Source organism: Hippocampus guttulatus, chromosome 4 (genome assembly GCF_054856545.1).
Source record: "Hippocampus guttulatus isolate MCC_2025c chromosome 4, RoL_Hgut_1.0, whole genome shotgun sequence".
NCBI classification, from domain to species: Eukaryota; Metazoa; Chordata; class Actinopteri; order Syngnathiformes; family Syngnathidae; genus Hippocampus; species Hippocampus guttulatus.
The window spans coordinates 14838848-14865277 of NC_141264.1; the positions used below are offsets into that span (position 1 = coordinate 14838848).

General features: G+C 40.7%; 1 protein-coding gene across 1 annotated transcript in view; it reads left to right on the forward strand.

Annotated features, from left to right (window-relative positions):
- The window catches only part of LOC147206066 (voltage-dependent calcium channel subunit alpha-2/delta-1), a 77791-nt gene extending 55961 nt beyond the window's left edge, over positions 1–21830 (forward strand). The window contains exons 26-39 of the mRNA XM_086108882.1: positions 1672–1753; positions 4305–4367; positions 6236–6339; positions 6813–6908; positions 7453–7520; positions 7614–7652; positions 7728–7799; positions 9472–9624; positions 9715–9767; positions 10558–10613; positions 10899–11028; positions 12338–12450; positions 14715–14797; positions 17814–21830. Of these exons, the coding sequence (XP_085965008.1) occupies positions 1672–1753; positions 4305–4367; positions 6236–6339; positions 6813–6908; positions 7453–7520; positions 7614–7652; positions 7728–7799; positions 9472–9624; positions 9715–9767; positions 10558–10613; positions 10899–11028; positions 12338–12450; positions 14715–14797; positions 17814–17927 (1226 nt within the window). The 3' untranslated portion in view covers positions 17928–21830. The remainder of the gene's footprint in view (positions 1–1671; positions 1754–4304; positions 4368–6235; positions 6340–6812; positions 6909–7452; positions 7521–7613; positions 7653–7727; positions 7800–9471; positions 9625–9714; positions 9768–10557; positions 10614–10898; positions 11029–12337; positions 12451–14714; positions 14798–17813) is intronic.
- Positions 21831–26430: the final 4600 nt, after the last annotated feature.

A 26430-nucleotide genomic window follows, 5' to 3' on the forward strand; every position in this document is an offset into this window, starting at 1 on the left:
GCCAAGGTCACACTTGGCCTTTGAAATGTTTGGTGTCCAAACCAGGGGTGTCCAAAGTCTGACTGAGGGCCATTCACAGTTGAAGTGTTTTAGTGGCTCACTGCATAGTCTTTATATTCTTCATACATCATCAGGAAATTTAAGTTTAATTTAATCCATGACCATACTCATTAGTCGTCACTACTCAGAACCACCCCCCCACACTCCCCACAAAAAAAGATTTTTGTAGTGTGTGTGTGTGTGTGCGTGCACACATGTGTGCAACTGGGCCATCGGGGGCAGTGAAATAGAGTCACGAACACACTCATGAAAAATACTCTCAGTGACTCAGAAAACTGCAGTAATATTAGTTGGGGTTTTTTTCCACTGAGGATAAAGCATACTGTACATGCCTGGGATTTTTGTTATATCGTCTGTCTACATGTGTATTCTAATAGCCCTTTTTTAAAGCGTTATAACATCACCACATAGATTTTATTCATCAGCCCCTATTATATGTTAGCATCAACCCGTAGGACTTTCAGGCAAAGTTATGTGGTTGGTTCGATCTGCCAAGTGTCGATTTGTTGTGAAGGGACTTAAGTTAATTTCTGCCATATGCATACAGTACTCATAGCTTGCAGTCAAGTACAAGCAAAAATTGGCCGAATGGCTCAAAATATTGTACAAAAAAGTAGAGATCACACTAACGCAGTGGTTCTTAACCTGGGTTCGATCAAACCCTAGGGGTTCGGTGAATCGGGCTCAGGGGTTTGACGGAGCCTTCGCCATGGAGGTTAAGACATACCCAACTCAACATGTCAATCAGTTATGACACGCCCGCTTGGTCATCACTGGCTGCAGATGATCACATGACATTGCATGTCCAATCAGTGCTGAGGGAAATTTAGTTTGTTCAGTCGTCAATGTGTGACTGTCGTGATAGTATGACGTACAATCTAAAAAAAAAAAGGATTCTTATCACTTGAAATGTTATTTACTTTTTTTGTTTTTAATAAATGTGTTTTTTTTAATATTTGTAAAAAACAAAAACTATCATTATAGATATACAGTATATATATATATATATATATATATATATATATATATACCTGTATATATTTTTATTTTTCAGTAATGAAGGGTTCGGTGTATGTGCATAGTAACTGGTTGGGGTCGGTACCTCTAAAAAGGTTAAGAACCACTGCACTAGAGCTAGAGAAGCTAAATAGAAAACAAATATCGCGATTTTGCACGCCACCTCGCTTGTAATAGCGTCCACATGTGTGCATATGAAAAACCACAATTTCCAAAATAAAAGCACCACTTACTTTTACATTTACTTTGACTTTATCATCAATCTGAGGGATGGTCTGAGGCTGTAGGCTAGCGGGATGTGGCCCCTGCGCCTGGCCTTGCCGAGGCCTGTCCAACAGTATTGAATTGTTTTTAGCGTGTTTTTGAAAACAATGTGAAGTGTGCTCCCACCCTTTTTCCTTTCATTTTTCTCAATGTGGCCCTCAGTGGAACAGAATTGTACATCCCTGGTATAAACTATTAAAGAGTAAGAAATTTTATAATCATTTAGCTTTCAGTGACATGGTTGTTGTCTTCCATTCATTTTGCTTGCAAGCCTCGCGACACAAGCCGTAACATGCATGATATGTAGACTGCATCTGTCTCTAATCACAGGCAACATATCCCTTGTGAGTCGACTCATCTTGGATGCGGGCCTGACAGCCGAGCTGGTTGACTTGTGGAGACAGCAGAAAGTGTGAGTAAGATTCATCCAGATTTGTAGCCATGCTCCTTCGTTTTGTTGGGTTGTATGCGTATGTTGTATGTAACGAGTCAGTATGTGTGTTGTGCATCCGGCTAAATTGCAAAGCAAACAATGCTTACTGCTGCCAGACAACACAAGTAATCCTGCCAGGAATCATTTCAAAAGATGTGTAAAAATGTTCCATATTCCAGATAATGTAATGTAACCAGTTAATTTGGAGCGTGTGCACAAATTTAAATATGATATCGGGTTCCATTTGAGACTGCTTTCCATGAAGTTGAGATTCCTTATGCCTGCGCATGTGGACCATCGTACAAGCATGGCAGGCGTGCTGCCTCGGAAAATCCGCAAATGATCAATCCACTCCAGAAAGGTTTTGAACAGTGGTTTCTCGGTTTGTGTAATCTTTAACTATTTACGTATTTAACTTAAAGAATACGGTCGACAATGGAAATAGGCAATGACTTTCAAATTTAATGAGTATTTTACTGTAGTTAGTCAATTCCCCATATGCCATATTGTCCGCTATAATAGAATATTTTGACTGATTTTTCAGGACTCAAAGAATGTTGTGTAAAATTGTGAAACGCGTCATGAACTATGCTGGCTCGCCAAATGGCTCGAGTTGAGACTTGGTGGCTTATTTACAGCATCGTTTTTAACGATTGTGACATAAAGTACTTTACTATCTACAGCAATACATTCTTTGCTTCAGAGATGGGCGTGAAAATCCACTTTTGTCAGTCCATAGTTTTGTTTACGTTTCCCGTCATTCGTCAGTCATCAGCAAAACAGGCTGTCACGTTGCAAGGTGGTGGTGGTGGACCTCAAAAGAAGCAGGCAGGAGGGAGGAGCAGGGTGTACTTGAAGAAGTGTATTGATAAAACACAGAAAACTAAATCCTAAACAAACAAAGTCCAAGGTATCAAACAAAAACCATACCTGAAGCTCAAAACTATCAATAACAGAAACATGACCAAAAACATGACCTAAACATGACAAACAAACATGACAGAAGCCAAGAGCAAACAATGACCCGACAATGAGTGGTCGGGCTGGGAGTCCTTTTAAAGCACTAATTACCTAATGACCAACAGGTGTGCAGCTGCAGGGGAAGCCCTACAGTGCCACCTGTTGGTCCCAAACCGAATCATGACACAGGCATCCGTCAGTGATGGGTTCACAGGTCCGTCAGTCTGATGCAATGCCCACCTCTGCTCTGTTTCTACCATGCAGGTACTTATTATATTTGAGTGCGAATTGCATAAACGTCTTGGACTTCCAACATGTTGGCATTTTTCCTCCTAATAATCAACGTATCAAACAGAGATTCACCCTCTCATCTTTACCTTCAGTTCAAAAGCTATGGTGATCTCGACTCCAAAGCATCCCTACCATCTAGAGCAGGGGTCGGCAACCCAAAATGTTGAAAGAGCCATATAGGACAAAAAAAACAAAAAAACAAATATGTCTGGAGCCGCAAAAAAATAAAAGCCTTCTATAAAGCTTACAATCAAAGAAACACATGCTGTATGTATGTAGGAGACTGGACTGTCTCAGAATTGTTTATGTTATTCATTCCTTTGTTGTGTGTTCACAAACGCCCCCATAGAATTTATTTTGTGATTTCCGCTTGATTTTTTTTGTTTTGGTGCATTATTTTCACTTTTCTTAGTGTCAGTGAAGTGATCATGAATTTCCATTTTTCGGAGGCTGTCTTTGAACGACTCTCGAGTTGAACGAGAAGAGAGAAGGCACGGAGTCGGACGCAGACGTGTCTGTGTTTGTCGAGACTGTTAAAAGCAAAAATAAAGTGTACGTTTTGAAAAACCAACACCACGGCTCTCCTTTTTCAGAGCTGCAACATGTGTATCTATCACTATTTGAGCTATAATAGCCTACTATCAAAATATTTTTCCATTTTCAAACATTTTTTATAAAGCTCCAGGGAGCCACTAGATGTTGCTAAATGTTGCATGCGGCTCTGGAGCCGTGTGTTGCCAACCCCCGGTCTAGAGGGACCTGTTTTTCATTATAGTGGTTTACAAACCTGAATTTCAAAGACAAGCTGTGCGAGGCCGTCTTCCACGCCTAACCATTAAAAAAAACGTACCATATATACATCTGTGGCAGCAAAATGTTGGATTGCAAGGCTCTAAACATCTCCAATAAGTTCATATGTATTGGAGGCGTGAACAAAAAATACACGGTTGTTTTTTTACATTGTCAATTCAATTATTTTCTTAGCCTTATCATTGGAAAGGCTCGACATATTCAGAAAAAATGAGTCTAGGAAAACACGGTTAAAAACTTTGGGAGGCAAGGGAAATGAGTTGATTCCAGTTTCCGTTGGGTTCTGGATTCTTTTTTGACATTTATACCGCATTTTTGGTAGCAGGTTCCAATGGTCCTCTCTACATGGATTAGTGACTCTGGTTGTGAAATTCAAGAGTGTCTCTTTTCCCCAGCTGGCGATTCACAGATGCACTATTTGTCAGTGTGATCCACTTTGACGCTTGACCGTGTTTTTCCATCCTCTCAGGAATGGGACGGTGGCCAGGTTTGTAGCCACAGACGGAGGAATCACAAGAGTCTTCCCGAGAAGGTAACCCTGCTCACCTTCCACGTTTTTTTTCTCTGGCGCAGCCAAACTAGCCTGAGAGCTTTGGCCAATTATCTGGGCACGCAAATATGTGCTGTGAAAATTGAAATGGGCAGCGATATTTTTAGCCGGGGCTCTTTTTTTGCTGCTCCAGTGGCTTTTCAACATGAACGATGAGGCCAGTGCAGGACTTCCATGCATGCATGCGACAACCGCATGCATTCTATTTTCCTCAATTTTGTCATCTTTGCTACGCATGGGAGGTCTCATTTTTCCACAAGCGAGCTTTTGTTGTAATCGCTCCCGGCCCATTTCTGTATTTATTTGTCATTTAAGTTGTGACAAAATCGATACCATGATGCACTATGCCACCTTATTTTACACATCCATCTAGCATCCATCTTCCAGAATATTTTCATCAACCCTTTTGGAGACAGCGGTTACGACAGTGGACGGCTGATCTTGTTATCAGTTTACAGGTTATCATTATTGGTGCATGAAAGGGTTAAATATGCTCACAAGAAGTATCTGCTATTTTGATTTCTATATTGTAATGGTATTGCTAACTGCAAGTGTCCATTGTCATCTTTAACAGTTTTTTACATTATAGCAAAAGCAAAATGACGTGCATTGTTGCATTAAAATATTTTCATAATTGCATCAAAAGAGTCCTGTGCTGATCGACACAGCAGAAAAATGTTAGATTGAACATCTTACGGGCTTCGATGTTAGTGTTAGGGTTGGGGTTAGGGTAGGGCTTTGGATTTTCTGAAGTAATTTTGCAAAGGCCGTTTCTCTTTGTCAGCGGGCAGCAACACAACACATATAAAAAAAAAAAGAAGATACCCCCCAATTTATTTGTGTATTTATTTTATTTACTGTATATATTTTAACATTGCTCACATTGTACAAAGCCATTTTCACAATGACAATTTTAACTCCAAATTGTTGCACTTTGTTGGCACGACGATGTTACATGAGTAATCCGGCTGGTAATAATTCCTTCCACCTTGCCCAAGGCCAAGGTTCCAGCTGAAGAAAACCAGGTTGCAGTCAGTATGAGCACAAAAGACTCGAGACTGCAGCAAGAGAGCAAAAAGAAATAAATAAACAAATAAATAAAACAATAGTTTTTTTTAAAAGCAGTCGATACAAGCCTACTACAACAGCTAAAATGTATTTGGGGTTAATCAGAGGCCCTTTGAACGGTGGCAGGTGTGTGCTGTCTTCAATTTAACAGTTTGAAATGTAATTGGTTGGGCACACTTTTGCAACCACTTTATATCCATCCATTTTCCGATCTGCTTTATCCTCACAAGTGTTGCGGGGGGTGCTGGAGCCTATCCCAGCCGTCTTGGGTAGTAGGCGGGGGACACCCTGAACTGGTTGCCAGCCAATCACAGGGCACACAGAGACGAACAACCATCCGCACTCACACCTAGGGACAAATTAGAGTGTTTAATCAGTCTGCCATGCATGTTTTTGGAATGTGGGAGGAAACTGGAGTACCCGGAGAAAACCCACACAGGAAGGCCGGACGAACCCACGACCTCTGCACTGTGAGGCCAACGCGTTAACCACTGTATCACCGGGCCGCTGTGTTGTGTGTGTATATATATATATATATATATACACAGTATATACTGTATATATATACACAGTATATATATATAGAGAGAGAGAGATCATTTGACCCCTTGTGTCACTGCTGGGCCTTATTTCATCTACAATATAAATTCCAAAACATAAAAAACAAATATGACAATTCCAGGAGAAAAAGTAATCTTTAAATTCGATTAATTTTACTCACACCATAACAAGATGGTTAACTACACATTATTTGCTTTGAATATTTGGACTTTTTTTTTTAGCGCCGGAGAAGATTGGTTGGAGAACCCAGAGACGTACGAGTCCAGCTTCTACAAGAGAGCCTTGGACAACGACATCTACATTTTCACAGCTCCGTCTTTTAACAGTAAGAACCTCATGTGTACGCACTTGTGGTGCTGGAGCTTTTGTTTTCAGTGTGGTCTGGCGTGGAGTCCCAGTGCCTTTGTAAGTCAGCCAGAACTGTTCTGGTGAAGTTCGCACTCGTACACCAATGACATCATGCCTTTTATCCTTGGTTTCTTCCCGGCTTACAGTATGTCTGTCAGCACTCATCCTCGGCCTCACTCTTGGACTGTGAGCTCCCTCTCTTGCTTATCTCCACTAATCTCTCCAAACAATGAGTGTAATGCAGTCGGGGTAACACTCAACTGGATTAACACATGGGGGTTCGCGAGCCCCATCGGGCTCAATGTGAATTACAAGATCTGGAAGCGTTCCCCGCCATGGATAACAATTATTCCCATTTTAAATGTGGTTCTGAAACGTTCGCTTCTGCATGCTGTTCAGCCAAATGTGCAGTGATTACAATCAATGTTCCCTCATGTGCCCTTCTCTCAGTTGCAGCAGAAGGCCGAGAGAGCGTGTCCGAATCTGGTATCCTCGTCAGCAAAGCCGTGGATCTCACCATCAATGAAGTCACGCTTAAGCCGGCGGGTCAGTTGTGCTTAATCCCACATCGATTGCTGCTGCTTGTAACAAAGATTGGAAGTTAAACCCGGGAGTGCAAACTTTCAGGGAGCTCCGTGCTCAAAAAGAATATTCATCGCACAGGGCCTTGCAATTCAAGTACATCACGAGAACCCCCTCCTTCCATCATATCACCCCCATCCTCCGACAGCTCCACTGGCTTCCTGTCAAATTTAGAATTAACTTCAAATTACTTCTCTATACATTCAAAGCCATACATAACCTTGCGCCCCCCCTATCTGTCAGATCTTCAAATTTCCATTCCCTCTCGCTCACTCAGGTCCTCATCCTCCCTCCACCTTTCTCTACCCTCTGCCCGTCTCAGTACAATGGGGTGCAGAGCCTTCAGTCGCTTTGCCCCCAAACTCTGGAACTGTAATTACATTACACCCTTAGGTCCACATGACACAACATGAAACCGAATTGCGTCATTTGAAAATGTAAGAAAAAAAATGTTGCAACTTCTCATCGGTTAATGAAGGCCGTATTTTTGCTGCTCGTCTGTTTTTAGTGGTGGGAGTGAAACTGAATGTCACTTTCTGGATGAACAGTTTCATGAACACCACACTCAAAGAGAATGTAAGTGATATTTATATACTTCCTTGTGTTTATTATTATTCATTTTCACACATTTAGCCATTAGCACTGAATGAACTTTTTTCTTTATTTTAGTGCAAAGATGAGATCTGTGGCTGTATGAGGAATGACAAGGTAAAGTGATGCATGTTAAAAAAAAGAAAACATCACACTTGTGGCTTGGATCTGGACTGATTTGCCCCTTCGCAGCATGTAGACTGCGTCATCCTGGATGATGGAGGCTTTCTGCTCATGTCCAATCAGGATGATTACATTAGCTTGGTGAGTGTCAATATTTAAAGACACGTGGCAATGTCTTTTAATAGCATGTACAGCACCGGTTAAAACAAATCTTTTTTTTCTAAAAATGATGCATTGGAGTTGTTTTGGTCAGAGCCACTGTCTTTAGGGCTCAGCAATTACAATCAAATTTGAATTTTTTTGTTGTGCCAAAACACATTTCCACATGATATGGCACAAAATGCCATACCCGAGGTCCCAAGTTAGCCCAGTAAGTCCTAAGGCCTGTTAAAACACAACAACCAATTATTTCCACATTAGTCTTGCACATCAAATTCATGTATGCTGAAATTATTCCCTTTTAAAATCAAACAGAAAAAGTGTCTTTGGGGGTGATCTTAAGGTAGTCTGTTGGATGAAGGAATATTACAGGATGAAACATTTAGCCATGTCGCTCGGAAAGGTGAAATTGGTAACTTTGTGAGTCAGCTATTGCATCTCGCGGGACTGCATCTATCTCATAGCAAGGTCTGGCAAAGGATTTATGGCTAAGTTACAAAGATGGCTTACTTGCCTGCTCTGAGCTCCTTTCAAAGCTCCTTGAGGAGGTAGGTTCATCCGTGCCCCTGCTAAAGTACAACATCAGACGCAGGAGGATGATCAAAGTTCAGGTTCTTTCAGTCAGGGATGTTTTATTGTAGTGAGTCTCTTGTGAATATGAGCCTCTCACATGCAGACTGCTGTGGGCCCCTGTGGTCCAATGTTCGTATATGTACTGATCTGAGGAATGCTCCTTGTCAGTCAAGAATGGACATACAGTACTGCATGTTTTTAAAGGAGACACATTAGGCTTTTTTTTTTCACAATGTCATTCAGTCCCCTCGTGTCTTCGTCAAATGGTTTCGTCAAAATAGTTTTCCGGTATTTTTCATGTAGTCGGAGTGATCTGTTATTATTTTATCAGTTGGGCCTCAGCGTTGATTTTTCTGGCTTTTCATTTTTGTAGTGTGGTTGAAAAGAAAAATCAGCTCTTGACAATGCAAGAGTGTTCTTTTGTCAGATGCTAATTCTTTTGGACCGGCTCGACCAATTCAGACAGACATTCTACAGTTGTGAATTGTCTGGCAACTTAATACAGCCCAGGTGCTTTAAATTTTGCAGATCGGGCCTTTATTGGTCGGATCTTTTCTTTTCATGAATTGAAGAAACAAACAAATGCCAGTGGCTTTGAAATATCAGTGTTGTATTTTGTATGCATGAAGGCTACCTGTAAAAAAAATAATAATAAAGCAATGGAACATTCATTTGTTTTGTTTTTTAAATCTCTGGCCACTTACATCTGTCCTTTTTATCAAGACAGAAAATGGGAGTAGTGTAGTCTAGTAACTTTTTACAGTCCCCTTCCAAAAGAAAGAAAAACAATTCCTCTGTGGCTATGGCAGGAATATAATACTGTTGCATAACATCTGACATTGCAGAACTGAGCAGAAGGGGGAAAGGACATGGCAATGGCCCACTCCATTACATGCACCAAAGATGTGTTGACAGCTGGCTGCTTAAAGGGATTGTCTGCGTGTGACTGAACCCGTCCATGCAAATTGGCGTAGAAAGCAGATGCCAGTTTCTTCGGAACTGATTCCCTGCCATGCAAAGCCTCAATTCAGCAGCTTCTTCAAAACCTTTCCCAAACCGAGTGTCCCTTTTGTTTGTCCAGATGGGTCAGTTCTTTGGCGAGGTGGATCCCGTGCTGATGATCAACCTGGTCAACACGTCTTTGTACTCCTTCAACAAGACCTACGACTACCAGTCTGTTTGTGACCCGGAGAAAGACAGCAAGGCTGCTGCGGGGCCTTGCTCTGTCTATGTGGTCGGTTGCTCGTTGGATTTGCTTTGACACAAATGTGGGCGTTCCTTTGACGGTTTTAACCTCCATATCTGACTCTTTTTTTTTTTGTAGCCAACCATCGCAGACTTGCTTAATATTGGCTGGTGGGCTTCCACTGCTGCCTGGTGAGTTCATATCTGTTTTACGGTCATGATTTTTGATGGTGGCGGCTAACACATTCATGTTTCCAAGCTTGTTAGGTCAGTGTGCAATCTAAAAATGTTGAGTGCAGTTGCAGTCAGTTTCTATCCTTTAATCTACTCGTATAAGTACTGTATGTACGGTATAGGACTAATTGGAGGACTTACAGGGGAATAAATTGAATAAAGGTACGTTTTTCATATCTAAAATGGCCAAAGTGTGTTCCTTTGCTGTAAAAGGTGCACGTCATCAGTTTCAGATAGTGACATACCCGAACCCGTATATACTTTGAAAGTAAGAAATGCGGGAGTCTATCACTAACCTACGCTACAAAAAGTCATAATTACAGTAAAGTTTTGTTTGAAAAACACTTATACTCCCTAAAAATGAAATTGTAAAATGACAAAAGTCAGTACATCACTAAATATTTAAGCCTTTTTTTTGTTATGTGACCTTAAGTATAACTAGTTGATTGTGCATTGTTGTAACTTTGAAACGTACTGTATGTCGACACTATTTTAGCCTCTACTAATGTTTGGTTTGGGAGCATAATGGGTTCAAGTTTTTATCATGTCCCCACTTGATCTACTTTAATGCCCCTTGAATAATTGAGAGTTTATTTTTCTGTTATGGCTTAAAATGTGTACTTGTATAGTGAGTTGCCCGTTGTCGGTGGAAGACAAATTAATATTGTAAGTAAATCCTGCCTTAAAGATACAAATGTATGTTTTCTGGGTCCGTCAAACTAAAATATCAACAACAATCTTTGTGTAGGTCGATACTCCAGCAGCTCTTCTATGGCCTCGTGTTCCCCAATGTTCTGGAGGCAGGTGAGCAACACACCCTTTTCCAATTGCTGCCACTGTTTACTTCTCTTGTAATGCCCTTTTCCCAAAACCTGGCTTTACTTGCCACTCACACTTAATCATTGGCAGGTGTTTGGATGAACTATTCCAAACATTTTCTTCAATCTCGTTGACTAGATACCGAAAGGGTGATTTAAACCACTGCTGGTCAGTCCTGAGTCAAGCTGTTTTTGTCATAGCCACGGTACTGTGCAGTGGAAAAGTGGCATATGTTTACTACAAACAGTTCCTTGTGCAAACTTCATTCAGCGGAGTCATCGGATGAGGACATTCCTGACGCCATGTTTAAAGAAAGCTGCATCACGGAGCAGACGCAATACTTCTTTGACAACGATGAAAGATCCTACTCAGGGGTCCTGGACTGTGGAAACTGTTCAAGGTATGTCTGTTAATCTTCGTTGAATATGCTCTGTGTATATACATTTTTCATGCGCCCCCCACAAACTCTCAACTTTCTCCTGTGGGAATGTGGTGTAAATGACGCTATAAAGTTTTCCCTCCCTTCCTCAGATCATTTTCCTGCACATCCTTCTGTTTAATGATCCGTGGGGGTAGGTTAGGAATAGTGTTGCCTTCCTGATGGGCCTCTCCCTGTTTTTACTTCAGGCGTCTTGTCTTACGAGTTCCAATCAGGCACATTTGACCTTGATCCGTCATTGACACGAACTGCAGAGGGAAGCACAAATGTTCTTTTATCTGTTTTCCTTCCCCCCAATCTCTGGCTTTTCTTCAAATTCGTCGTTATTCATGGGCTGCTGCGCATTTACTTTGCTTTAACCTTCTTGTGTGTCAATTTGGGGGTTAAATATGGCTGTAATTACTCGATGTTATGCATCCCGCGTGTCTGGTTCCCAGTGTCAGCGGCTGCACACACACCCACACAAACACGCACACACACACACACGCACGAAGCCTCATGGCAGACATAAAAAGGCCAATAAGAGAAGAGCTTAGAGAGGCCACTTAAACACCTGCACGGGTCCAAGCAGTATGTATCAAATGGGACTTCTTATAATACATAGCAGCTCATAAAGTAAATCACTGTAACGTTAGCAGAACTACCCAAAATACATTGTGGACAACGTGGATAAAAGCTTACCGGCCCTAAATTAATCCTGTTCCAATGATGACAAGATGTGATTTATACATGTTGTTGTACAGACGAATGCTTTGGGAGGGGGGGGGTTGCATGGATGAACTGATAATTCGGTAAATGTGATCGAAGGGTAGCAGATTGTCAGAGTATATTGGTGGCTAGATAGGTGGATGCATTGAAGGGTGGTAGCTGGATGGATAGATGGTAGTTTGATACACTGAAGAGAGATGGACAGGTAAGCAAAAAATGGATGGATACTCTTTTTTTAATGGAAATATATTACTTTTTGTAAATGTATAGTTTTTTTAATGGAATAATATGACTTTCAGAAACAAAAAAAAATCACAAATACAGTACCTTTCTTCTTTTGCAACGAAGCACCTTCAGAACTCCGTTGACAGTTAGGTCTATGGATGGATATGTGGATGTAGACGTGAGAGTGCGAGACAGACGAACAATTACATGGAGTGGAAATTCAACCAAATTTAAGGACAAACATGTGACTCGAACCGAACACAAGAATCCATAGTTCTCAATGTCTTGTGTGATTGCCAAATAAATTCACGCTGCATCATCTCCGCATGCCCAACAGGATGTATCGAGCGGAGAAGCTACCAAACACCAACCTGGTGTTCCTGATCACCGACGCCAAGGCCACGTGTTTGTCATGTGACCCCAGGCCGCTGCGACAAGCCGAACAACCCTGTATCCTTTCACTCATGTCGTAAATAGTCAACATGGGAGTGACATGTCTTTTTTTTTTACTCCTGAGTCCTCCCATCCATCAGCACTTGTGACAAGAGAGCTTTAAAGTCGCCGTCCAAGGACACACGCCAAAGCACTTTTCAGCAGGTCCCTTCTGAGCGTCTGTGGGTGAGCAGTAAACCAGATGTGGTGCGTATAAAAGGGCGCTCTCACGTTACTACCAGGTTGACGTTTCATTGTTTCTGGCCAGCGCGCCGCCATCAAGTTGAATGAAGGTTAAGAGCAGAGGTACACTTGTGTGTTGAAATGTAGACAGGATATCTGTTTGACAGATGTACATTCAATGCGGCTTCTTGCTGCTCAAACAGTAAAGGTGTCATCACAGCGTTTGTCACGGGGTCACTGCAGGGCGCATTTGTTGCCACTAAGGTAGTGGTGTCGGTGCAGTTTAACACGGACGGACAAATTGTTCGGTTTAGAACTATTTGTTGACCTTTAGTCTGAAATGGACTTTGAGTTGTGATTGTTTTGGACTGTGTTATTTGGTGTTTAGTCAGATTTATTGTTTCCTGATGTGATTTGGGGGCTTGCGCGTATGCGTTTTTTTGTGTGTCTTTAATTTTGTTTTACGCCTTCTGTGTCGATATAATCAGTTCCTTACTCAGACGTTTTTTTATGTCGTTTTTTTTTTGTCTGAGAAGGACATCGGGTTTTTTTCGGCTTGTTTTTAATTATTATTATTATTTTTTTTTTGAGATTATCTATTCCATACGCAACCTTTTTCTGAGAAGGGCATAACAATCATTCACTTTTCATACATTACGTCCAATTTTCTCCAGCAGTTGCAATGTTTGATTCCCTCCTACTTAGGTTTGGTGTTTTAAATTTTATTTTATGCCTTCTATGTTGATACAATCAGTTCCTTTCGCATCAGAGTATTTTTCACCTATGTTTGAGTGTATTTTTCTGAGAAGGGCATAACAATCAATCATTCATTTTTCAGAAGTAGTAAGGTTGTGTTAACACCTTTTGTTTTTTGTGTTTGTTAGTTTCATTTTTCACCTTCTGCGTTGGGATAATCAGTTCAGTGCTCATCCAGGTTTTTTTCTGAGGGTATTTTTAAGACTAAGGCATCAAACCCACACTCTTTCATTTTTCATACATTATTTTAAAATATTTGCAGTGGTTGTAAGGTTTTGTTATTATTCTTTTTTTGATGTTCAATTTGTTTCATGCCTTCTACTTTTTTCTGAGAATAATGATCATTCATTTTTCATAGATTATGCACGAGGTTTTGGACGTAGCACTAGCAAGATTGCATTCACCATTTGTGTGTGTGTGTGTGTGTGTGTGTGTGTGTGTGTGTGTGTGTGTGTGTGTGTGTGTTGGTTTTATCATTTACCTTCTGTGTCGAGATAGTTCCATCTAAGTGCATTTTTTTAGGTGGGAATAACAATCATTATGTTTTGATAGATTGTCTCCAATAGGTAGCAAGGTTCAATTTACCCCTTTCAGATGTTTGTTTGGTTTGTTAGCTCGTTTGCAAGGTTTTGCAGTTGGTGCGAGTGACTGATTTCTTGTCATCTTGCTTTTTGTCAAATATGCATCTTCCAAAGATTTTTGCTGCTGAGCCAAGCAAAGACAATGCGCAACATCTATTTTCCACCCGTGCTACTTTGTTTTTGTACTGTGGGAAATAACTTGAATAACGCCGTCGATGCCGATTTTGCAGATGGTGCGGTTGTGAAATAATGTTTGTTTTTTTCCTATTGAGAAAAGTAGCTATTATGACAAAGAAGTTTTTAATAATTTTAAAGCATTAGGGCGTTCTCGTTCCTCTTACTGAAATTGTTCGCATTTTTTAAGCACTTTATGTTTCTGAAAGAATGATATTACTTTTTGGGGTTAAAAAATAAAACAAGTAAACAGTTCAAGAAAATTGTGATGAGAATTATTAAATGTCTGGGAAATTTTACATCAGAATGATGACATTATTCTTGTTGTATCATTAAGTTTGTTCCACATTTAACATTGTTTAATATTATGAATTTATTGTCATTTTAAAGCCTTCTGTATGATATTCATTGGTACAATACTTATACAGGCAGTACATTCCAAAGTGTCATATTGAACCAAAATGATTGTGCTCAGCAGACACCAACACATTTGAAATGACATGTACTTTGCATATTTAAGTTTAGTTAGGAATCTTACTCTGGTTTATCACCACATTGTAGCTGTTTTCCTAAAAACTGCGTGTTCAGCTGAAGGTCCAGATCCATGCGAACTGGCCCAGAACCCGAGGTACCGCAAGGGGCCCGACGTGTGCTTCGACAACAATGAAAATGTAAGGCATCGACCTCAGCGCCTGTGTGCTGACAAGACAGATTTATACTAACTGTAATTGTTCACAAATGTCATTCGCTGTCAGATTACGATCAGTTGTGGCCTTGGAGTGCAATGCTATCTGTTCACTCCAACAACTGCTCTGTGATATCTGTATTTGTATTTTTTTCCTAATTTTTCATGTCATTGTTTCCTCTTGGTCTGTCTTCCTATTTTTTAATGATTTCTGTCTTCATCTTCTCATTTTATTTGCCTCTGCCTCCCATTGGCTGCTGCTCTCGTCCATCATGCTAGGATGAGCCCTTGTGTCCAATCAGCAGAGGGTCCACATTGAGCTACTCAGTCCTGCTCTTGTTTCTGTGGCTGCAGCTCACTTTTTTTGGGTTAGTGTGTCTACTGTATGTAGGATAGACGGGTCCGTAATCATATTACATTTTGCGCGTCAATTTAGTTTCAGAGGAATATTCCGATGAATATGCGTTAGGTCATGTTGTCAAATATCAATAAAACATTTAAAGCTTACTTTATTCAACTGTAAGTTATTATTTTACTATTATTATTCTGCTGAAAGTATTATTATTAGAATATTTTATTACATAATTGTAATTTTTGTCTGAAGTGTAAGACTTAACACAAATATTGGCTTCTATTGTATATGAATGAAATGCTAAATAGTATGATGATAATAATAATAGTATTTTTTTCTGAGAATCCTTTTTTATGCATTGGTTACTATTATTGCAGGAATTATCTAATATTTTTAAAAACTGAAAGTTACTATTATTATTTGTATAATTATTAGTATTATTACTATTATATAAAAGAATGATTAAAATGTAAATTGTTAATTCCTGAATTAAATACATATAAAATAATTGAACATGCTCTATTTTTTGATAAAATATTTCAACATTTCCCGCTTTTAACACTTGGAGATTCTCACCTATTAAAGTGCTCTGCATAAGATGTCATTTCAGGAAGCAATATTTCAGCTGCTTTGTTCACACCCATTACTATTCAATTCATTACATGTATTCCACCAAAGGGGGAAAAAAGGGTGATGCGGTTCATGTGTTGTATAAATCAGCATAAATTGGCAAAATCAAAGGAGGAATGTGCATAAAATATTGCTCCTGACCAGCCGGCTTTGCGGCGTTTATAAGCTGTCTAAATATTTGGTCTAAAAAATGGGCTCATATCTGTTCGCCCTGCCTTTCATTGTTTTTTAAAAGCTTCTTAGATCAGGACACTTGATGTCTGTGAGTATGTCCTGGGATGCCGAAAGAGGAAATAGGAAGTTGGTCTTTCTCATCTTTCCATCTCTGCCTTACTTACTTTTAGCTGCACTCCTCATAGAGAGACAGATTGTGTCACTGAAGTAAACAGAGGAAGCCCCGCTCGGCTTTCCTGCCTTTTGAATCCAGGCCACTCCGAAACCTTTTCAAGGCCTGTTGCTGGCATGCCTGAGCTTCCTGAGTACACCCAACATATACTCACACAGTTACAGTTGCAGGCAGGTATATTACGTCACTTGGCTGACCCAATTGTTCATGGACATGAACTGTTTAGCCTCTCTGATCTCTGTGGCTAACCAAAACGTACCCACTGAGAAGCATTATTTCATTGTGTTTTTTTGTTTGTTTGTTTGTACGGATAAAAAGACCTCACACTAATTATAGATTGTGAACAGGGCACAATACATTGTAAAATTCCAAGAGGTTATCTTAGGCTTCATATTTGCCGACCTGCTTTCTGAAGCAAAACCCTGTGCATGCATGAATGCACTTGGTTTTAGTTAGAACATCTGGTCGTGGTGAACTTCAACCTCGTTAGTGCTGGAATGAGCGTAACAATAAACAAACAGGTCACAAAAATAACTTCACTATGGTAAACATTCTCGGGCTGTCATAATTGATGGCAGTTAATTAAAGCCATTGAACGTTCACCCTTTCATGCACAAATCATGATAACCTGTAACCTGATAAGATGTCCACTGTAGTCAAGGCTGCCCCTGAATGGGTTAAAACAAATCTGTACAAGGGGTCTCTGTTTAAAAACGAGAATGAAAGTTCCATATTTTGGAACATCTCATAGTCTATCAGTAACCTTATTACTTTACTGCCTTATTTTAGTATACGTTTTAATCAAAAAATAATAAGGTCATCAACGGGCATTTGAGTGCCGCTTCACGGTGTAGATTTGCGCTGCTGCCGAAATTTGTTAATTTCTCGCTGTGCGCAACCTCCACTGTAGTTATAACCATCACACTACACATGAATCTTTAAAATCCCCAAATTTGCTCTTTCGGAATGAGTTGCAAATTTTCAAACCTACTATTAACATGTTTTGACTCATCAATCCTTAGAGCTTCAGTGTAACCTTCACAAGCAGCAGTTTGGTAGGGTTAACAAAACTAGCATCAATATTGCGGCGTTAATAACACTGCAAGCCAAGAGTATTTGAACACAAATGGTGTAGCAACACATATAAAACACAGGTGAGTTGAGTTGAGTAAGCACAAAGCACTTCCGCGCTCAATGTCATAAGGCACTGAAACTTCCGGGGTGGGGAGACTTTAGCGCAGCTCACTTTTGATGTGTAGCCCTTGTCCACTCAAAAGAACAGAGACCGCTCCTTTCTTTAAGGAGCTTGTGAGATTTTACCGGAAATATGTCACACCTTTCCGTGTATGTACAAGAAGTCCATTACTGCAGTTGTGATTGCCTTATTCGTGTTGTGTATATTCACACTGTATGTGTTATATTGCCCCGAATGGCACAATGCCATGATGCACATGTTCTTTAAATTATTTCATTTTTAATATTACGGTAAGTTTTAATCAGTTGTAGTACTGTAGAGTGCTATTCATTAAATTACACAGTTAATATTTTTTCAATGTTTTAATTTCCATTAAATGGCCCCTTTTAAGAATTCGGTATTTGCATTGTTCTCATTAGTGCAGAATTTGTTGTTGTACTCTTTGTGTTTTTAAACTGACAAAGGATTTCCCCCTGCAGGAAGACGACTCTGATTGCGGCGGAGGGACCGGCTTGAGCCCGAGCCTTGGGACCACGCTCGCGCTCCAGCTGCTTCTGCTGCTGTGGCTCGGCACGCCTTCGCCAAGCTCCTGACGCCTTATAAACATCCAAAGCACATGGCTCGAAAGACTCTCAGCATAAATTGAGGCAGTGAAAACGCTCTCAACAAGCGGTCTCATGTCAGATGAGGAGGCCGCAGGATGTCCTCCGCAACAGTTTGAAGATGATTTCACCAACGCGGTGTTATTTTGTTCCCCACGCAGTCTCGGCGTCTTCATTTTCTGATGCCAAAGGTTTCTCGCTCATTTCCTTTTCATCGCTAACCCTGCTCAACTGCTTGTTTTCATGCTGCACCCTAGAATAGTCCACTCGGGGTGCAAGGGTAAGCACGAACCAAACCCTTTAATTCAGTTTCGTTCAAGATTGTGTGCTCACTGACAACGTTGAATTGTGTAGTTGTTGCTATTGTTTGTATCGATTGCGTATTAAGGGCGACGAACCCAACGTCCCGTTACTCTTTTTGTCGTCGAGTATTTAAACATTTACTGTACCTGCTCAACGGGCATTTTGCTACTGGCTCAGTGTCGTATCGTAGTGATGTGCGCTTCATATCAAACAAAGGACAATATACCTGGTAATCTGAGCCATACCACCCAAAATGTTAAATTAGCACACCCACAAAATGCTGTTGTTTTAAGTCTTACCGTTTTGCATTGCGCGCATACGACCACAGGCAGAGATATTCGAACTTTCACTAACAACCCAGGCTAAACTCCTCCCCGATATGTTGAGAGACTTGTGATGTAACACGTTGACATATATCATTGTGTCCAATTCCTTATCAGGATGAGCGGATTTGCCATCTTGTAACATGTTCAAGTTTTACAGAGAGCAAAGGTTTTTCAGCACATAATAGAGGATAAAAATACCAATCTACCTTTTCATAATGTTTGCAAACAATAGAGAAACGGCTCCTTTCAAGGAGCCGAAAAGGAAATTGACCATTGCTGACTTGAAATGAAAAGGACAACAAAAACTTGTATTTGGCCTTGGGCTATCTTATATACCTCTTTCCCCAAAGTTTTTTGTTTGTTTGTTTGTTTGTTTTTCGGGGGGTTCTGTTTCCGTAAAAAATTATTACAAATGAATCCAGTGGAACCTGTGGCTGTGGGGGATAAATGGAGAAGATCGCCAGACAGCCTTTTGGCAGATTAGGTTTGTTGACGGATGGTGGCACTAAAGATTGCTTGTGTGTTTGCCACCCTGAGGGATGTGTGATGTCATGATGACAAGGTAGGAATTTTGAACCACAAAGTGGTCAGAAATGACACCAACGCCCCTCCCCCCTGGTATCAAATTGAACATTTTTATTCGGTTTTTGGGCTTCCTTTACTTGATGCATTGAATTCCCGGTGCCTGCGTCTTAACTCAGATGCCCGTTTTTCCACTGCACAGTGCCTGGATTCGCCATTACAAGAAAACAAGGCACCATCTCCAGTTCCTGGTCAGCTGGGGTTACAAGCATATTCCATACCTGTCAACTTTTCGGAGCGCCAACCTGTATAAACTACCAAAAAAATCCTTATAAAGAGCAAAAAATCCTTATAACATACCAAAGCATTTTATATGTCAAAATAACGGCAGAAAAAAACCCACGAAATTTTCAATGATATTTATTGTAGATCTCCATAATACAATGTCTGGTTAATGTCTAATCATCATTCTACTTAGTAGCATTACCGTGTTCAGAGTTGTATTCCTGCCTTACTTTTTTGGAAAGTTACCGGAAATGAAAGCATTCGAGTAGACTAGCACCATTCTGGGCAAAAGCAAACGAAACTACTTGTTCGGGGAAGAAAAAAAACCCGGAAATTTTCAGAATCCGTATGATTTGTGCGATACGGCCATATACGTAAGATTCACCACAAAATCCGTATGAACTATGGCTAAACCATATGAGTTGACAGGTATGATATTCGTAGAAATGACCAAAAAAAAAAAAAAAGGTTACCCTGTTGCTGTGCCTTAGCTTTGGACAGTGTGGCGTTATACTCCAAAGTCTCCTCTTGATGTAGTTGACCTCGGTATCCTCTGAACTTGAGATTTGTCAGCGTTGAAGCGAATGGAACCGAACTGGTCGTGCGGTGGAAATGAGAGCAACTGAAGACGCATCAGTATAATTTCCAGTGTGACACCTGATGGTCTCTCAAAGAGCACTCAGAGTTTGAAACTTTTTGGTTTTAACCATGCGGCCCACCAGCCCATTCTCATGAGAATTTGGGCTGATTTTAAGCACTGTATATTTTCACTGTTTTATTACCCCCATAAAAAGTGAAAAGCACAAGGCAAGGATTATTACCTCCTCCAAGAAAGAAATCAGGTTTTGATACAAATTGGTTTGTTGTTTGGAATAAAACAACAATTTGGGTAGGGTTCATAATTTATTTGATGATGTGTCATTTTGGTGCCGGCACAAGTCTAGTTTGCCGTGCTTGGCAATTTGACAGACCGTGTTGCACTTTGCAAGCTGTTTCTTCTGTCCTTCTGCCTCTCTCTGTGAATTTAAACGGTATGATGCGAGCCGCTTTGATTGGCCAGAAGTTGGCTGTGTTCCCTCACACACTGGCGCAAACGCCCTCTTCTATCTGCGCTCATCTTGCAAAGTCGTCAAAGAAAGAAAACTCCTTCCCTTCTCACAGTTAGACTGCGCTGGGCATGAAATAAGGGCCCAATGAATCACTGTCTCTATGAACTTATCCATCGCTTTCCAATATTTAAAAACATCATCCCCTAAATCATATCTTCGTTTTTGGATTGTCCTGAATTAGCTCTCAGAATTGGCTACAAACAGATTTTCATCAAACTCTTTTCCGAAGTGCATCAACCTATAGAAAGCGATTACAGTCTTGGTGGAGGGTTGTTACAGTCACCTTGCATTGGGTCCAAACAGTGATCGCTAACCTTCGCAGTTGGAACCCACTCGGTAATGTGCAGCACTGCCACGTAGAAGTCATTGGCGAGTAACCTTTTCAATTATTATCAATTAAATAAAAAATCTAACTCTTAAAACAACATATTTTGTTGTCATATAAATCCTGCACTGCCTGGATCAATTGCAATATCAAAACATTCTTTAGTTTGCTGGCATATAGTTGAACAGCGTAATTTCCGAATAAATTCTCGTGAGACGGTTTTACGCTCCAAAACATGAAGAAAAGATGAGGAATGTCCTTTCCTCCTGGATCACCGCCGCCTAAAGCCGATTCAAGTTCACGCTGCAGCATTTCTTTGAATTTACTTTCTGTTTTCTCTCGACATCACCCCGACTCAGGAGCCAAGATGACTTGTGAATGAGCTTCATATCAAATGTGACTGTCTCTTTGTTTTGCTTCCCCTCCTCCTCGGCTTCCTGCTTGTTTCCTCTCCGTTGTCACTCTATTAAAAGTGCTGTGAAGCAGACGCCGGCTTAAGGCCTGCGCGTCCAAAACGCTGCAAAGTTCCCGGGATGATCTTTTTGTTTGTTGTGTTTCTAGCACCCACACAGTCGGCATCAGGGCCTGCTGGAGAGAATGTGAGAGGACAAAGTATCAGTGATCATCCAGAATTGCCTTACCTCTCTGTTTCAATCAGTATCATGGTCACCATGTGCATGCCTTCAAAGGTTCAATTTCTCTCTATTTTGCCTTCGTGCTGAGCTGCCGGTGCTACTGCCTGTTTATCAAAGTGTCGATGTGTATTTAATCCAGAACGGGGGAGGGGGGGCAGCTGGGGTTTCATCTCTCGCTGTGAAGGCCTCCTCCCATTCGACGATATCTGATTGTGCTTTATTTACTCTTTTGTGGAACTTGACTATAGCCTGAATTCATTTTTTGTATACATTTGTACACTATTTACTGTATTAAAGAGAGAAATAACAGAGAGTGTTAAAAATATTTATAACATGGTGTTGATAATTGTGCAAATATATTCACAATAAAAGTGTTGTATTGTTACGGCCTTCTTGACCTTTTGTTTAAATTGTTGACAGCGCCTCACGACACATCACTTTTGATGTTAATCGTCTTTGTTTCACAATTCCACTTGAAACTTGGTAAATCTCTTCTAATCTTTATCTTCGACTCAAAAATGGTACTGATTTCAAATCGAAATGGGATAAAGTGGCACCATTGACAGGAAATATGTTACAGTGATTTACATTATAGTGCATTTACATTACAGTGGTTTATAAACCTCAATTTCTCAGAAAAACTGGGTGATACCCCTCTGGTCCGACCCCTTGATAAACCACGCCACTGAAACATTTAATATCTTGTATTGAAATAATTGTGTCCTCAAAGCAGAACGAAAAGAAAAGTGTTGTGTAAATCTTGATCCTTGGGGTATTTTAACATGAACATAGGCAATGTTTGATATTGTCAAGGAAATGCACAATCTCCCCTTATATGAATACACTTTATTTTAAAAAATATTATTTGTCGAGACACGTACACCTCAACCTTGCACCTCCTCGCACTCCTTTCTAATCCTGTTATTCATCAGCCGTCTTGTTTTGGCTTCACCGCGGTGGTGTTTACTGCGCTGTCAATCTAAGCATCGGCTGGGCCGCAGCTCGAAGGCCTGTTATCTCCGACACCGTTTGTTTCTTTTGGAGATGTGTGAAGACAGGGAGGTCTCTGTTCATTTGCTCTAAAGTGATCATCTCGAAGGCAGCTCGTAAGGGGATACCCTTGTAAACGGCCAATGAGGTCGTAGCCTATAACATGCCTGAGTTAAGGGGTTACAGACGCGGGGAAAGCCGCGGCAGTGGTGGGCCTTGCAGATCATCCTCGTTTGGGATACCAAATTTAAAGACAAACCGTGCGTTATGTCTTGCACAAATGCAATGTACTGTATCCTCCACTTTATGATGATACGGTATTAAGGTTTCGGTCAACGGAACAATCATGATTACTCAGAACATGCGACTGCAGTTGACATCTGATCAAAGCCACCAGAAATTTCCTTTTAAAAGGAGAAAAAAAATCTTCAAAGATGGGGAGCAGTGCAACACCCCAAATAAGTACTGATAAGACACCAACATAAGAAAAGGTTGAAAAAAAAATGAATTGGCTCGTGAGCACTCGAATCAGAGAGTGCAAACGGATGGCCGGATGGCATTTCCTCGACTGTGCATAGGGATAATGTGTGGATGACTCAATTTTAGACATTTTACATCGAATTCACCTTGCACTGCTTTCGATAGCAAACAAGTCAAGACAGGTTAAACATAAACCTAAGTAAAATGAATCCAAAACAAATATATCAGTTGTTAGGTTTTTTTTTCTTAAGAAAATATACGCTCAAAGAATCAGAGAGAAAAAAGGAAAGATCAAATTATTTTCACTGATTCAGGGGCTTCACACTAAACTGTTTGCCAGTGCTAGTTTTTGCTGTCCACTTGTCTTAGCAGTGCACTTGGAAAAGGCCATTTTTGTGCCATCTAAGCTCATTCAGTTGACAAAGTGTCAAAATGTGAAGTGCTCCAAAAGCAAAAGTGAAAGAAAAAAAATTGCACTTGCAATAATGAGCTCTGAGTGACCAGGTAAAAGGTTGTATCGTAGAGGTATTCTGTTTTGTTGCTTGTTCAGGTAAGTGGGACTTTCTTCACATCAAAGTGGCGGCCAGAATACTGCCTGAGATCACGCTCTGAGGAAAGACGATAATAAATTTAATGAGGGAGCTATGTGAGTTTTTTGCCCAGATTCCAGTTCTTACAATAAAATTTCACTTTGCGTAAGTGTGTTTGTGTGTACAAGCGTGAGTGTGTAAGTGTGTTTTTCTAAATTAGAAAGAATGAGGAAATACAGATTGGCAAGTGAACCCAAACATATGATAGATAACAAAAAAACAAATGAGGACATTTCTTAATGATAATTATCAAGACCGCAGTTACATTTTCACTTCCAGTATGATGCACTTAGTGTAAAAGGTGGGTGCATCAATAAGTCTTGACAGTCTCTCACTCGTCACAGCCACACTCTGGCGGCGGTAAACCACATCTGTGGCCACAGCACCACATGACACAGATAGAGCGGACCCTTTGGTTACCGGATTACCCGCAGTGGCTCCTGAGCCACAGCTGCTCCGAAGTTTGACATTTCTTGTATTTTACTTCTCTCTTAAGCGTATTAAAAATGCATCCAGCAACATGCTGTACTATTTCATGAATAGTATTTTTTTTAATCCAGTAAAATACTATCCAAACATCAGAAATTTAGAGCAATCCATTCTTTTATGCTGTGAAATTACAGTATTCAATTGTTATTGTTAATTGACCGATTTAACTGTTAATTTACTATAGATACATAGATAGGACTATTATTTTGAAAAACTGAGACAATGTTGTTAATTCACCGTAAACTTACAGAAATTCATGAAAGGATGTACTTGCATGTCACAATTCGCTTTGTCCTTGACACATACACTAAGGGCATGCCAGCACCCATTCTCACTCCCTTTCGCACCTGTTGTCGACTTGGTCTTAAAGAAGCTAGTATATTTGTTTTGAGAATGTGGAAGGAAGTACCGGGGTGGCCCGGTGGTCCAGTGGGTAGCGCGTCGACTTCACAGTGCAGTGGTGCGGGGTTCGATTCCGGCTCCTGCCTCCGTATGTGGAGTTTGTATGATCTCCACGGGCCTGTGTGGGTTTTCTCCGGGTACTCCGGTTTACTCCTACCTAACAAAAACATGCATGACAGGTTAATGGAACATGGATGGCTGTTCGACTGTGTGTGCCCTGTGATTGGTTGGCAACCGGTTCAGGGTGTCCCCTGCCTACTGCCCAAAGACGGCTGGGATAGGCTCCAGCACCACCCCTCCACCCCCACCCCGACCCCTTGTGAGGTGATAGCGGATTGGAAAATGGATGGATGGATGGATAGAAGGACCTGGAGAAACCCACACTAGCACGAGAAGTATATTCAAACTCCTCAGAGGAAGTCCAAAGCGGTAATTCAAACCCAAACCTCAAAACTGTTGGGTTGACATGCAGAATAGTAATTGATGGCTGAACAACAGCAGGAACTCATCAACAGCTGATTCAGTGACACATAATGAACATATTAGGCCAATGGTACGATGACTCATGCATCACAGGCCATTTTATGATTTCAATGTCAAAGAGAGTTTTATGTTTCTCTGCATCAGTAACTTTTCTTTTTTCACTCTCCTCCTGCAATGTGCTTATTTTAGCACAGTGTTGGCCCGCTCAAGTAAGAACACTTCACCCTGAAGCTGAAGCCGCGTGACTCACTGCCGCATAGGTCAAAAAAAGTGTCTTCTTTTCAGAGTTTGTTCCGCTAATTGCAGGAAGTGACACACGCGACGGACGCTGACACCAGCGAAATGAGCGAGGACAAACACATGGCATGCTTCAACCCCAACTTCGAAAAGTTCATCAACACTATTTTAATAGCAATAAAGCATGCCTCACTGGAAATTACACTAACAAACGCTATCTGTGGTGCAACACAGCAATGGCGGACGTCTAAATTTAGCCGCAACGCTCTCAGTGGCCTCGGCCCTCTTGACCCCGCCTGGGGGCAGTCAACCCGCGTCTGGATAAACTTCCCTGAAATCTGCTCACAAGGCAGTGGACGAAAACTTTAATTGGCACGCTTTGATTTGCTGCTTCTTGTCTTTCCTTTTTTTTTTTTAAGCTACTGTAAATTGCAACAGAGCCACCAGCATTGACGTCAATACCTTGTAAAAACAGTCTGCAGAATTCTACGGAAATAAATAAAGCAGATACATAGGACAAGGTCAAGGATTGTGTTTATATATTGTGTATAGTTTCCAACACAAGTTTCACAATCTACATCTTTTGTATTTAAGATTCACGGACAGTAAACACATACAATTGGCGGTTGGTGTAAACTATGTAGATAAAGATCAATCATATTGTTTACAGATCATTTTAGTGCTGTCTCCTGGCAAAACACTGACAAATCAAATGGGCTAGCCTGTCATTGGATCACACCTTTGACCCCAACTTCCTCCAGTATCTTCCTCAGATCAGCCCTGAAACTCAATCAGGTTACTGATGGGATGCAAAAACAATCCTTCAAGAAGCTTGAGTCGAAACCGGCAATAACTGAAGGGGCCATTTAATTCAGCCATCTGTGACATATTGATATGCGTCTTGAATACTCTTGTTTAATTTTATTTATTTTATGTGCATTTTATAAATTGGAAAGCCATCCGAGAGTATGCGGTTTAAAAATAACTAATAACATAAAATGAAATTTGAGGACATAGCTCACACGCACTGCTTCCATTAACAGCTGGGCTGACCAAAATGCACTTGCACAGGAGTATTCCATAATTATCAATTTACCGGTATTCACACGAAGCTACCAATACACAAAATTGTCAAAGTCCATAAAAAAAAAAAAAGACAAAGTAATCCGTAAAAACCAAGGTCCAAAGTCACAAAAAACAATTCTCAAACTCAACAAGACAGTAAATATAACGCACTTTATTTTGGAACCAGCCAGCCGTCCCTCAGGCGCCTCCAGTTGCTCCAAAATGCTGCTGCTTGCTTCCCAAGTGGAACTTG